Below are 13719 nucleotides of genomic sequence, written 5' to 3'. Positions count from 1 at the left end.
CACTATGAGGTACCATTTCACACCAGTCAGAATGGCTGCGATCCAAAAGTCTACAAGCAATAAATGCTGGAGAGGGTGTGGAGAAAAGGGAACCCTCTTACACTGTTGGTGGGAATGCAAACTAGTACAGCCACTATGGAGAACAGTGTGGAGATTCCTTAAAAAACTGGAAATAGAACTGCCTTATGATCCAGCAATCCCACTGCTGGGCATACACACTGAGGAAACCAGAAGGGAAAGAGACACGTGTACCCCAATGTTCATCACAGCACTGTTTATAATAGCCAGGACATGGAAGCAACCTAGATGTCCATCAGCAGATGAATGGATAAGAAAGCAGTGGTACATATACACAATGGAGTATTACTCAGCCATTAAAAAGAATACATTTGAATCAGTCCTAATGAGGTGGATGAAACTGGAGCCTATTATACAGAGTGAAGTAAGCCAGAAAGAAAAACACCAATGCAGTATACTAACGCATATATATGGAATTTAGAAAGATGGTAACAATAACCCTGTATATGAGACAGCAAAAGAGACACTGATGTGTCTTATGGACTCTGTAGGAGAGGGAGAGGGTGGTAAGATTTGGAAGAATGACATTGAAACATGTATAATATCATGTATGAAATGAGTCGCCAGTCCAGGTTCGATGCACGATACTGGATGCTTGCGGCTGGTGCAGTGGGATGACCCAGAGGGATGGTATGGGGAGGGAGGAGGGAGGAGGGTTCAGGATGGGGAACACATGTATACCTGTGGCGGATTCATTTCAATATTTGGCAAAACCAATACAATATTGTAAAGTTTAAAAAAAATTAAATAATTAAAATGCTTGGCAAAAAAAAGATAAATAAAAAAAAATAAATGAGCAAGTGGCTCCCAAACTTGTAAAAAAAATAAATAAATAAAATCCCAAGTCACTTCCAACAGCAGAGCTCCACAACTGAATTGCAAATATCTAACTCAGACTGGTGGCACAGTGGTAAAGAATCTGCCTGCAATGCAGGAGATGCAAGAGACTCAGGTTCAATTCCTGAGTTGGGAAGATTCCCCCGGAGAAAGAAATGGCAACCCACTCCAGTATTCTTGTCTGGAAAATTCCATGGACAGAGGAGCCTGGCAGGTACTGTCCATGGGGTTGCAAAGAGTCAGCCATGACTAAACAACTGAACGCACACACCTAACTCAGATTGGAGCCACAGCACTGCTTCTGAGTGACCTGCCATAGTGAGGATACCGAAAGACGTAGCTTTTATCAGTGGACTTACAAAAACCATACATAACGAATCTCCACCTGCAGAAGAATAACCTTTTTAGCAGCTGCAGGAAGCATGTTCTCTTTTGACACAATATGAAATGAAATGGCAATAATATGTTTCTTTTCATCAACAACTTTAAAATTAATAATAAGAAAGTCATGTTGATGATTTTATAGCGTTCAGTGAGTTTGGCATGGTGTTTTCAGGTACCTTAAAATTTGAGGTTAGCCTAAGATGTGGACTAGCCTAAGATTTCATCATTACAAAAATATGTGACTGTGTTGCACATTTGAAAAACCATATTTTAAATTATCTTCAATAGTTCTCTCAAAGTGTGATTGCTTTCTTCATGGAACGTGAAGTATTTAATTTTTTTCCAGTGAAGTCAAAGTACTTAATAGCATCAACATCTTCCTGAAAATAACCATGAGCTGAAGTTGAAAATTACTATACTTTTTTCATCTTATCATTTCTTTCCTTCTAAAAATAAATGATTTAGGGGCTACTTGCACCAGTTCAATTAAATTACAATTACCGATATATGATTCAGTTGTTTCTGAAAAGCACTGTCATTTATAATGTCCCCTTCTGAAGACAGGCAATAAAAACACATAAAAGAAACATGATTCCGCCTTGATATTTCTGCCAACAGGGCTATTTCTCCACATTTCTCAACAGACCATGAATTACATTAATATAAAGTTACACAGTACCAACATCCAACTTCCATGGTGACGATCGAGCAGATCATCCTGTATCAGGAATCCAAGTGAGATGCTAACGAGCAGAGTGTCAGTGACACAGGCGTCCCCATGGCACCGCCCCTCCCCCGCCCACCATCCCTCCACACTGACCATGGCATTTGCTGCACTGTGCAAAATTCTTGCTATGAATTTATTCTCATGTCTTATCCCACTTATTTAATTTCCTTTTATTAAAAAAAAAGCATAATACAACTCACTAAATCTAAATTGACTGTAGAAGCAAGTAAAGGGGCCAGATGTGCATTTGTAGAACATGGCTCTGAGATCTGATGTCTGAGACTCTTTTAAGCTTTAAACACAGAGATACGTGGTCCTGCTCACAGCCAGTCTGGTCTGGAATGGCCTGATGCTGGGCTTCACTCTTCAGCACCTGCTTGTATTTAATTTTGAGACTCAATCTTTAGGCCAGGTTGTGACTGATCTCTGGATTATACTGGCAGAGATTTGGGAGAAAGAAAAAAATTGACAACTGGACGGTGATAAATTTAAGAGCTGCAACTGAATTTAATAGTAAGTAGTATTAATACTGATTATTAATGCTTATAGGTAAGACCTGGAATAGGTAGTTAGGCCCTTAGTTAGTTTAGTAATGTTTCCAAGGTTAAAGGTTCAGAAAATGTTACTGCCCCCCAAAAAGGAATAATAGACTCACAGATTATTTGAACTAGAAGGGGTCTCAGAGATCATCATCTAATCTAAAGCCTTCATTTTAGGTAGAGAGGAGAAGGCAATGGCACCCCACTCTAGTACTCTTGCCTGGAAAATCCCGTGGATGGAGGAGCCTAGTAGGCTCCAGTCCATAGGGTCGCTAAGAGTCGGGCACGACTGAGTGACTTCACTTTCACTTTCACTTCATGACTGTAGGTGGACTTTCCCAAAGATAGAGTAACACCGGGGGGTCACGTGCAGAGGTAACATTCTCAGCCCAGAGCTCTGACCCCCAGGAGTTCCCAACACCAAGGCACCTTCTCTTTTTTTGTGTGTGTGTGTAATAAAGTTTTATTAAAGTATAAAGGAGATAGAGAAAGCTTCTGACATAGGCATCAGAAGGGGGCAGAAAGAGTACCCCCAAGGCACCTTCTCAATGCCCACGTTCCTCTTGAGAAAAACCATGGTCTTCACAGACAGTGCATGTGGAAATTTCTAGTCATGAACCTTACATTTTCATCAGGGCACTTTCTCCTCATGCTTATGTCATATCTGTGTCCTCTGTCTGATCTCAGCACGCTTGAGAGCCTCCTCACGGCTCCAGTAACATCTGATTACTTTAAAACTCCTGTGACATCTTACCAGAGGGCCCTGCAGAAGCAGAAATTCCATAAATATAAACGACTGTATAAGGATTATGAAACTGATTAGATGTTTACCAAGCTCATGGCTTTGATGGTGATCAGAAAACCCTTCACTAACAATTATTTCCCTTTACAAGTTTCCTGGAAAAGAAAGTTCTAGATATGGAAGACAAGCACATAGTTCAACTTCGGTCAATCAAAGAAGAGAAAGATCAGCTCCAGGTGTTAGTATCCAAGCAAAATTCCATCATTGAAGAACTGGAAAAACAACTGGTGACGGCCACGGTGAATAATTCAGTTCTCCAAAAGCAGCAACATGATCTGATGGAGACAGTTAATAATTTACTGACTCTGATGTCAACATCAAACCGTAAGTAAAGTTTACACATAAGTTTTTCCTCCGTTTTGTCATTAGTCGGTGAAATTTCAAAAATTCATTGAAAAAAAAAACAGAAAACCTTTCATTTTCCAAGAAAGGCACTATTTCTCATGAATACTTTATAGGGCCTCAATATGGAACCAATTAAAAAGAAGGAGAAAGAGGGGAAGGGGAATATATATTTATACTAATTAAATATTATGAGGCAAACCACCTCAAACAACCTTTTGTTCCTGGGCTCGGAGAGCCTTCTTTTAGTTAGTTCCATTGCTAACACAGGTGTATAGGGCTGGCCAAGTTACTAAACCACTTGCTTAGTTGCTCAGTCGTGTCCAACTCCTTGCGACCCCATGGACTGCAGCCCGCCAGACACCTCTATCCATGGAGATTCTCTAGGCAAAAAATATTGGAGTGGGTTGCCATTTCCTTCTCCATCACTAAAGCAGAGTGGACATTTTTTTTATTTTTTAGGAGAGAAAAACAATACTAGGCCCATAGGGTTGTTGTGAAGGTTAAATGAGACAATGCTTACATAAGACCGGTATCCAAGCAACGCCAGTACCAGTATACCAAGAAACCGGTATCTCACCACACCCGTAACAGCATCTCTCCTTCCTTATTTCTGTTTTATCCTTCAACTTCCGTATTAGAGGGAAGCAGGGATACATCTTCCATCATTAACTAGAGAGATGATACCCAACCTGTGTGGTATTTTAAGATTGCTTTTTCTCAAACACTGGGTCTAGCTCTTACTATGGCCTGTTGCATAGAGCCCTTCCAAACGTATTCGTTCGACACAGATGCACTTTACATGCGATTCATGTAGAGATATTTCTTCATTTCTGTAAGAAGTATGTTCTCACATTTCCCTTGAGTCATACAGTTATGCCCACTTCAGTAAGAGAGACCTTTAAAAAAGGTTTCTACTTAAACCAGGAAGCAGACAAACAAGCATGACCTGTGCTACATGGCGGGTCTGCAGTGCATGCCTTCCAATGAGAGTCACACTCCTTTGTAATTTTGAAAAATTCTGCATTTTTTCACATGTGTAGAAAAGGAAAAGACAGTCACCTGATGCCTGGCGGGACCAGGACAGTGTGAGGTGCTAGCTTTGATGAGCCAAAGTAGAGGAAAACCACACAGCTCAGATCTTGGCAAAAACAAGCAGCAGGGAGACAGGGCCACAGGATGAGCTTGGTTTGCCCGCGTGCCTCGGCCAGCGGGTGGATGGAGCCCCCACCCAAGCGGGCTGCCCGCCTGACCTGGTCCAGAGCCTGGGGCACTGGTCATTCTCTAGAAGGAAGATAAACACATACCTGCAAGAACAGATGCACACAAACACTTTTTTTTTTTTTTTAATGTGTCAAAAAAAAAAAAAAGGATTGGGAAGTCTGTTGAGAGTGAAACAAAAAATTTGAAAGAATTTCATAGTCCTAGATGTTTTACACTTTCAAGGAAGAATTTCAAAGACACAGATAAATAAATTTTAGGTTCCTCTTTAACACATGGCGGACTACAGTCCATAGCATCGCAGAGTCAGACACGATTGAGCGACTAACACTTTCATTATACTTTAAGACAAGCTACTATGAGATGGCTGCTAAAAATCCAAAGAATACTGGAGTCTTCACCCAATGGTCTAAAGAAATATTACTATCTAAATAGTTGGCCTCAGATGCACAAGAAGAAAACAATCCAGACCACAGCCTAACTGGCGAACTGGCTGTGGGTGCAGCCACTGCAGAGCCAGCACTGTTTTTAGGTATGTTCTTTATTCTTCTGTAATCACTTTATCTGATTCTACTCAAGATGAAAGATTTTTTCACACATAATAGTGTACAAAGGGTGATTGCAAAGTACTTGCATTACATACAGTTGATGGGAAGAAAAAGGAAGTATGGATTATTGGTAATGACCTTTGAGAATTAATACCAAACAGGCTGAAAGAGGAACTTTATCAGAAAGGCTTAAGAAACTAGCATCTCACGATAACAATTCAAATATGATACAATTACAAATAAGTGCATCTCAAAATAATCAGCTTTTATCTTTTCACAAACTCCTCTTAAAAGCTTTCCTATTTTTTAAAAACAGCCTCATACTCCTTGCTTGCCAAGGACGAACAAATCATCTTCAGAGACTGCGGGGAGGCATTCAAATCGGGACTGACCACCAGCGGTGTCTACACATTGACGTTCCCTAACTCCACGGAGGAGATCAAGGTAAGGCGTTGCCTCTCATTTTCAGCCCCCTGGCTTGAAGCAGGTGGTTTCAGGAGCAGAACAGCTGCATACATAGTTCTCATACCATGCCAGTGGCATGCAGAGCAAAGCAAGAAACACCGACCATGAGTAACTCGGAGCCCCGCCGTGGGGCACACAGCACTGACGATGCTGATGGACGATGCAGAAGGAGCTATCTCATTCTGCGCGTCTACCTCCTGTATAAGACAATCTGCTCATGTTCCCCTTGCATTTGGCTTGGTCATGCCTCCTGTCAGTTGTTTGTCTTGAAGTGTCAGACGCTCTTTGTTAGTTGTAAAGAAAATGTTTTCCAAAATCTGAGAGTTTGAATAACCATAGTTTATGCGTCAGTCCTTATTTCATGTAACAATGGTTGGTATTTTATTAAAAAAAAAAGCTCATTCAGTTTGCTACTGAAAGTCCCAGTTTCTCTCTTTGAGACAGCCACAGGCACTTTGATGTGCAGAAGTGATGAATACCCAGTTCCATGTCATCAAACGGAATAGAAAAAACAGACCTGTAGCAGTAGAGGCTTAATAAAATTGATCATTTTTACTGCTTTGTCAGGGACGTCCTGAAGTGACACTGGCTTTTCTCCTCCGGTTGCAAGTGTGTGACTGAGGAGCACGGTGAGGGTGTCTGCTCTTAGTTCATTCTAGGGGGCTGGCAGTTTAACCTGCTAGTCCTTTGGTACCACCTGTGCAAACACCATCACAGCCCTGAAGGCTGTGGACGTGCTGCAGAGGGGCTTAGGGACCCTGGGTGGGCTGTTCTTATCCCCTCTGATGGGCTTTTCTTCCCAAGTACGTGCATAAGTGAACCAAGAACCAGAACTTACCGTAAGGAGAAGCAGGTGTACAGTTTAACTCAGTGTTCTTGGTTATGCTGAATTTTTCAGGAGCATGGCTCCTGAATTTGCTGCAGGAGACGTTAAGCTTTAGAAGGGGGTGGGTGGGGGTGGGAGTGGGGGAGACACTTCCCCAGGGAATATTTCAGTGTGGCTTCTGTAAGATGAAACAGTCTTACGCAAGAATCAGTGTGAAGCACTATATAACTGTGAGACGCCTGTATTTGTTAAATGCCTATAAATATGTTTACAACTAACTGTAAAAGCAGCTACAAACTGAATGAACGGAAACACTTACGGAAAATGCACTCAATGCTGCATCAAAATGAAAATGTTAGAGGTTCCTGAAAGTATTAGCCTTTTGAACTCAGGATTATCCTCAGTATTTAACATGGTGATAGAGAAAAACACTTTATAAAAAATACAAACATTAAGGTTATAAAGACATGGAATTTGAAACAGTAACATATGCTTGATTATGAACGGAAAAGATAAACAGTCGATTTACCTTGAATAATACTTTCCAAAGAAATCTAAATTATTCATGGTGTTCTAAGTCAACCTTGAAAGCCAGTTAATGTCCTAGCACCCTAGAAGTAGTGCATTAGGGGGAGGAAAAAAAAACCCAAACCTGAACAGTCTGTTGCCGATGAAAAAGTGATGAGCAGACTCTGTACCAAGCCTTTGAGTCCCCTTTGCTCTCTGGTTTTCAGGCCAACTTCTTATACACTATTGTCTGTCACCAGCTGTTGGTCTGCCCTTGGTCTGGAGGCAGGGGGACGGCGGGACAGGAGTGACAGGAGGAGGAAGGGATGGGGAATGAAGTGGAATGACCCCAGACAGACCAAAGGGACCAGCGCCGCCCTCCTGTGGCGTAACGCTTCCTGCCTTACTTCGTGCCCCTGCCCCAGTGGCTCTACCAGCCCAACAGCCTCGGTGCTGGAAGAGGATGATATACGGCTCTGGGGTGATGGAGTCTCAGACCATGGCTGGAAGCGTTAGCATTTACACGCCCTTTTACATACATGCGGTAAAAACAACTCACTGAACAGCAGGGAACAACAATCTTTGAAACCCCATTTTTTCATCTCTAAGATATATGGTCCAGATTAAGTTACCTCTGGATTCCCCTCCAGACTTCAGACTCCATGATTCACAACCTGAGAAAGTCTGATAGACTTGGGCCTAAACTCTGACTCTGCCAGCGTGTGCCTCTCGGCAAGTCACTGCCCTGCCTGCAGCCTCTGCTCCCTCATCTGCGACGTGCTGCGGGCTCCCCTGTCTCACAGAGCAGTTTCAGGGTGACGCTGGAGGTGACCACGGAGGACAGGGTTCGGTGCCTGCCATCCAGTCGATGTACGGGAAGCGTGACTGTTCTGGCTGCCCCCAAGAGCCACGAGGGCCTTCCCTGGTGGCTCAGTGGTAAAGAATCCGCCTGCAATGCAGGAGACCTGGGTTCGATCTCTGGGTCAGGAAGATCCCCTGGAAAAGGAAATGGCCACCCACTCCAGTATTCTTGCCTGGGAAGTCCCAAGGACAGAGGAGCCTGGTAGGCTGCAGTCCATGGGGTTGCTAAGAGTCAGACACGACTGAGCGACTTCACTTTCACTTTTCACTTCCATGCACTGGAGGAGGAAATGGCAACCCACTCTAGTGTTCTTGCCTGGAGAATCCCAGGGACGGCGGGGCCTGGTGGGCTGCCATCTATGGGGTCGCACAGAGTCGGACACGACTGAAGCGACTTAGCAGCAGCAGCAGTGGCGACTAAACAGCAATAACAAAGGGCCATGGACAACTTCCCCGCAGGGTGGGACACTCAGGCTCACCGTGAATCTTCTAATTCAAGAAAAGGATGCTCAACAGCTCTCTTGGCAGATCTTTCCCAAAGAGGCTTAAATATTTCAACTAGATTTTTAAAGAATTCTTTAGATTTTTGTACAAGATAGACATTGCACGGTGGCATTTATCAGAAGCATTGTTGTTTTTGCTAGTTAAGAGACACAGTGGTTTCCTTCCCTAAATTTCACAGGATACCTGACTCCTAACGTTTTTCCGTTTGCTGTTTAATCACTCATTCACCATGGCCTCAGAGTTGAAGCATGACATTTAAATTGAGCGTTATTTGCTCAAAGACATCAAACTTGAGAGCAAGATACCAGGCCCGTGGACCATGCTGTGGCGTGCTAATTAGAAGCACTGACCGCCCTCGGTCTGCTGTAATTGGAGCAGGGAGGTCTGGGGCATTATCTGAGGACTTCTGCTTTTCTGACCCTGATGCAATCTGCTCCATCATTTTCATCAGTACCTCCTGGCTACATGGAGAGCTCCACTGGAGCACGATCTTCCTCTGGAAGCAGCATGAGCCAACTAGCCATAATGCTTCAGTTTTTATAAATGCTGGGTTTTTTTCTTCCCCTCAAGCTGGACAAATATTAAAATATGTTCTCACGATCCTATCATTGTTTCTAATGGGGTTAGAGGATAGTATGGCTCAGACCCCAGACCTTGGTCTTGACTGATTTCCATAACAAGATGGAGTCGTTCTCTGATTTAAATATCAGTAACTCATCAGGGCAATTTTGACACTGAAGAAGTGAATGTCGTGGAACGAGGACAGGCTCACTGAGAACAGCGTGCAGGCCCTTCACCCCCGGCACACCTTTTAAGGTAGGAGAGTCCAAGTGTGTGCATGTGACTGCTCAGACCAATGGAGCTTATTCCGCTAATTTACTAGAAGGGTCTTTTAAAAGACATGTTGACAGAAGTCAGCGGTACTGACCATCTCATGGACCAGAGGCAAGTGAGAGGCAGGATTATTCATGAACTGACTTCAGTGTGGAGCTGGGTGGAGGGACTTCTCGCCTATTAACAAAAGAGCCAAGCTTCCCTGTGTTTGGAAGCATGTGTGTGAGTCACTCAGTTGTGTCCCACTCTTTGTCACCGTAGCCATTTCCTTCTCCAGGGGATCTTCCAGACCAAGGATTGAAGTTGGGTCTCCTGCACCGCAGGCAGACTCTTTACTGTCTGAGCCACCAGGGAAGCCCATCTGGAAAGCATGAGGGAGTAGAAAACACATCACAGAATCAAGAATTAAAGAGACCTTATTCAAATCCTATATGCCAACACTTAATAGCTGAATGACTCTGATCAACTTAACCTGACTTCACCAAATCTTTTCTCCTTTCGAAAATGTAGAATTAAGAGTAGCACAGCAAAGTTGCCATGAGATCACAGATAATACATACAAAGAACCCAGCCTGGTGCTTGGAACGGAGTGATGCAGAGCAATGATAATGATAATAATAATGTCAATTCAGAGCCATAAGGGGTTATCTTAAGCAGATCAACTTCATATGACTGATTAATTTAAATGGCGAATTCATTTCATTCCTGATAAACACAATTTTCTTTCATGGAACACACGTTTCCAAACATAAGGATCACCAGGAAGGCAACATGGGCCGAGTGACGGTGCTGGGGAGAGCCTGGAAAGGTGGCAGAGAGAGGGGGACGGGTGATCTGGCGCTGGGCTCCAGCTGCTGCTCTCGGCTGGCTCAGAACAGGCTGGCAGACAAGTGCGCCCAGTGAAGGGGCAGGCCTGGGTGCACTCTGGGTGCACCGTTAGCCCCTAGTCCCTAGATTTCAGCTCAAGAAGCAGTATGGTTCACATTTAAACTTACTCTGCCAAAACCACCTCCAAAAGTATCCCCAAAGACCGTGGAGGACAACAAAGAAAGAACACTTCTCATTGGTTTTGAACCTTAACTTTCATATTTACCACCTTGGAGGCTGTAGGGACATTTATCTTAACTTTTTGGAAAACGTCTTCGTTCTACTGTAATCTCATTATTTAAAACTATCTGTGTAATCTTATTTTCAGGGGTTTTTAATTTCATAATAAAATTCCAGCTGAGCTGAAATTAAGCATGGATGCTCTTAGATCAAGAAGAAATCCCATGTCCTGAGCAAAGTTTAAACCCACCAAGCCCATTTAAAAGCAGAAATCAAAAGAGTAGGGAAGAGAAACACCAGGGGCCGTGAGCAAGGTAGAGAGAAGCGTGAGGTCGGGGATCTGTGGGGTGGAACCACCAGGCCCCGCTCGGTTCGCACACAAAGCCTCCGGTCCCTCCTTCTGAGGGGTGAACCATGGAAGCTGACTTTGATCCCACACTCAGAGTAAGCCTAACAGCTCCACGGCATCACAGCAGTCTTAGAAGCTCTGCAATCCAAGAGTCTCCCTTTTACACAACTCTCTGGAGAGTTGATTGGGACTGGCAACCATCATAAAGGTTTTCAGGGATGTGGACACGAAGCAATGGATCTCTGCAGGCCGGAGATGAGAGACTTGGGGCCAATCAGCCAACATGCCCCATTCCCCACAAAGCGCTAAGGAGCGCGGATCTCTGGGTCAGCTGTCGGGGTGGGGCTCTGCCTAGAACAGATGATGACAAGGTCCTATTTTCATCCACACGTCGTGTTATGTTACTGTTTACTTTTTTAAATTCATGGTTTTCAATTTCCCTAAAATCCTTTGCCTCTTGGAAGACCACAGAGATTTACCCCAGAGAACCCCATCAGCTCTGGCTGTATTCTAAGTATCTCTGTTCATCTCGTTTCTGTTATGTAAGACGAGGACCCAAGTCCGGACGTTTCCCAGGCAGTAACTGTGCGTTCCCGTTGCAGGCTTACTGTGACATGGAAACGGGTGGAGGTGGGTGGACAGTTATTCAGCGACGTGAAGACGGCAGTGTTGATTTTCAGAGGACTTGGAAAGAATATAAAGTGGTATGGATATTCTTTAAACCATCTGAAAATAATTTTCCTTGCAAAAACTAACTTTGAGAATGTGCAGGACTTCCACCACAAATCGAAAACTAACCCATGACTTTTGATCATTTTTTTTTTTGTCTTGAAACCAAAAGGATCTTTCTAACTGGTGCTTCTGTCACCACGTTAAAGAATGGTCCAGTCGGTGTAACGTAAACGAAATATCAAAACAAAGGCATGCGAAAGCTAGTGGGCTCAGCATTTCTAGGGGTAGACTGCTTCACAGCATTTCACACCTCTGCAAACTAAGGTGTTTATGATGATGCTTCTTTCTTAAGATTTTTTTGATGTGGACCATTTTTTTAAAAGTCTTTATTGAGTTTGTTACAACACTGATTCTGTTTTATTTTTTGGCTTTTGGCCAGCAGGCATGCAGGATCTGAGCTCCCCCACCAGGGACTGAACCCAGACCCCTTGCACTGGAAAGTGAAGCCTCAAGCCCTGGACCAGCAGGGAGGCCCCTAGGATAATGTTTCTACTGGGGGTTCTCCAAGTCCTTCTAATTATTCCAATACCAATCTCCTTCTGGTAACCGCTTAGCTTCTTAAAACTGATTTTTTAAAAACCTTATATGGAAGGTCCCAAAGTTTCACAGCACAGGAAGGAATTTCTGCTGAATGTTTGATGCTTGTTCCACATTCAGTTGATGGACTACTGATTTCAAATATGTGAAGGGGAAAAAAAAAAAAAAAAGTGAAGTAAGTGAACTTTTCAACTTGAATTTCAGGGATTCGGGAACCCTTCGGGTGAACACTGGCTGGGAAATGAGTTTGTTTCGCAGGTGACGGGTCAGAAACGCTACGTGCTGAAAATACACCTAAGAGACTGGGAAGGGAATGAGGCTTACTCGCTGTACGACCACTTCTATCTCTCGAATGAAGAACTCAACTACAGGTGAGGAAATTACATGTCACTGAAACGAGTTAAAAGACTTGCCGGAAGTCAGAACCCCACTGTATTAACCAGAATCTGAATGACTCAGATCAGATCAGATCAGATCAGTCGCTCAGCCGTGTCCGACTCTTTGCGACCCCATGAATCGCAGCATGCCAGGCCTCCCTGTCCATCACCAAGCTCCCTTAATGGGGAAAAGCAGCTTGGCTCTCAGAGTTCTTTGCTGCCCTTAGGCAAGTGTCTCTAGTTTTAACATTCTAATTCTAATGATACAAGGGGAGCTTTAAGAGACAGAATTGTGCCTGTTGTGTCTGCTCTGTAGCCTCAGAGCACAGATGAACCCTGCCTGGCAGGTAATTATTTGCAGAATAAATGAATGTTGTGTCCTTATAAGATACCATGCCAATAACACAGCAGATGTATGTGTATGTGAGTTGCTCAGTTGTGTCTGACTCTTTGCGACCCCATGGACTGTAGCCCACCAGGCTCCTCTGTCCATGGAATTCTCCAGGCTAGGATACCGGAATGAGTAGCCATTTCCTTCTCCAGGAGATCTTCCCAATTCAGGAACTGAACTCGGGTCTCCTGCATTTGGCAGGCAGATTCTTTACCATCTGAGCCACGGGGAAGCCTAACAGATATATGAGTATGCTGTTTCCTTCCAGAAGGTTTTAAAACTTAAATTTATCTTTGTGAAGTTCAACCACATTCAGTTGCTGCATTCCATCCCAAACTCAGGATGAGCTCCAAGCTCAAGAGAGGCATGACTAGCTGGGTGGTTGGGCAGCTGGGTCCTCTGCCCTGGGCTGCAGGAAGATGGGCTGGTTCGCAGCACGGCCTCAGTATTTGCGTCCTCCCACCTACTAGGCGGAGCTAATCTCGAATGTTCCAAGAAAAGCACGGACAGTTCTGAGTGGGAATTGGCTCTTTGGCGCTAGAATGGCCTGAGAGTGGAGGCAGAGCAAAGGGGCTCTGCACCCTGCTGTGTGCGGCCAGGGCAGTGCAGGGGTCAGGGCATCTCGCCGTCACGCAGGGGCTCAGGATGCCTGTCGCTGGCAGGGGCCAGGGGGACGGGATGCCTGCAGGTGACCCAGGAACTGGTCTGGGAAGATACAACACAAGGGGTCAGGTACCAGCACACCCTGAAGGGAGTCTAGAAGGCACAGGCTGGGGAAGAATGGAGGGGGAGGCGCGGCTCCGGTGGCCGC

General features: G+C 44.3%; 2 protein-coding genes across 5 annotated transcripts in view; one reads left to right on the top strand and one right to left on the bottom strand.

Moving 5' to 3' along the window:
• The window catches only part of MCPH1 (microcephalin 1), a 240396-nt gene that overhangs the window by 112516 nt on the left and 114161 nt on the right, over positions 1-13719 (bottom strand). The gene's annotated exons all lie outside the window — the stretch shown is intronic.
• ANGPT2 (angiopoietin 2) overlaps positions 1-13719 on the top strand; it is a 58875-nt gene that overhangs the window by 37594 nt on the left and 7562 nt on the right. The window contains exons 4-7 of the mRNA XM_010854071.1: positions 3459-3691; positions 5795-5922; positions 11474-11575; positions 12345-12511. Coding sequence (XP_010852373.1) covers positions 3459-3691; positions 5795-5922; positions 11474-11575; positions 12345-12511 — 630 coding nt within the window. The remainder of the gene's footprint in view (positions 1-3458; positions 3692-5794; positions 5923-11473; positions 11576-12344; positions 12512-13719) is intronic.

Source organism: Bison bison, unplaced genomic scaffold (genome assembly GCF_000754665.1).
Source record: "Bison bison bison isolate TAMUID 2011002044 unplaced genomic scaffold, Bison_UMD1.0 scf7180017864336, whole genome shotgun sequence".
NCBI classification, from domain to species: domain Eukaryota; kingdom Metazoa; phylum Chordata; class Mammalia; order Artiodactyla; family Bovidae; genus Bison; species Bison bison.
Note: the sequence above shows the minus strand (reverse complement) of the source record. Positions and strands in the feature narration are given on the sequence as shown.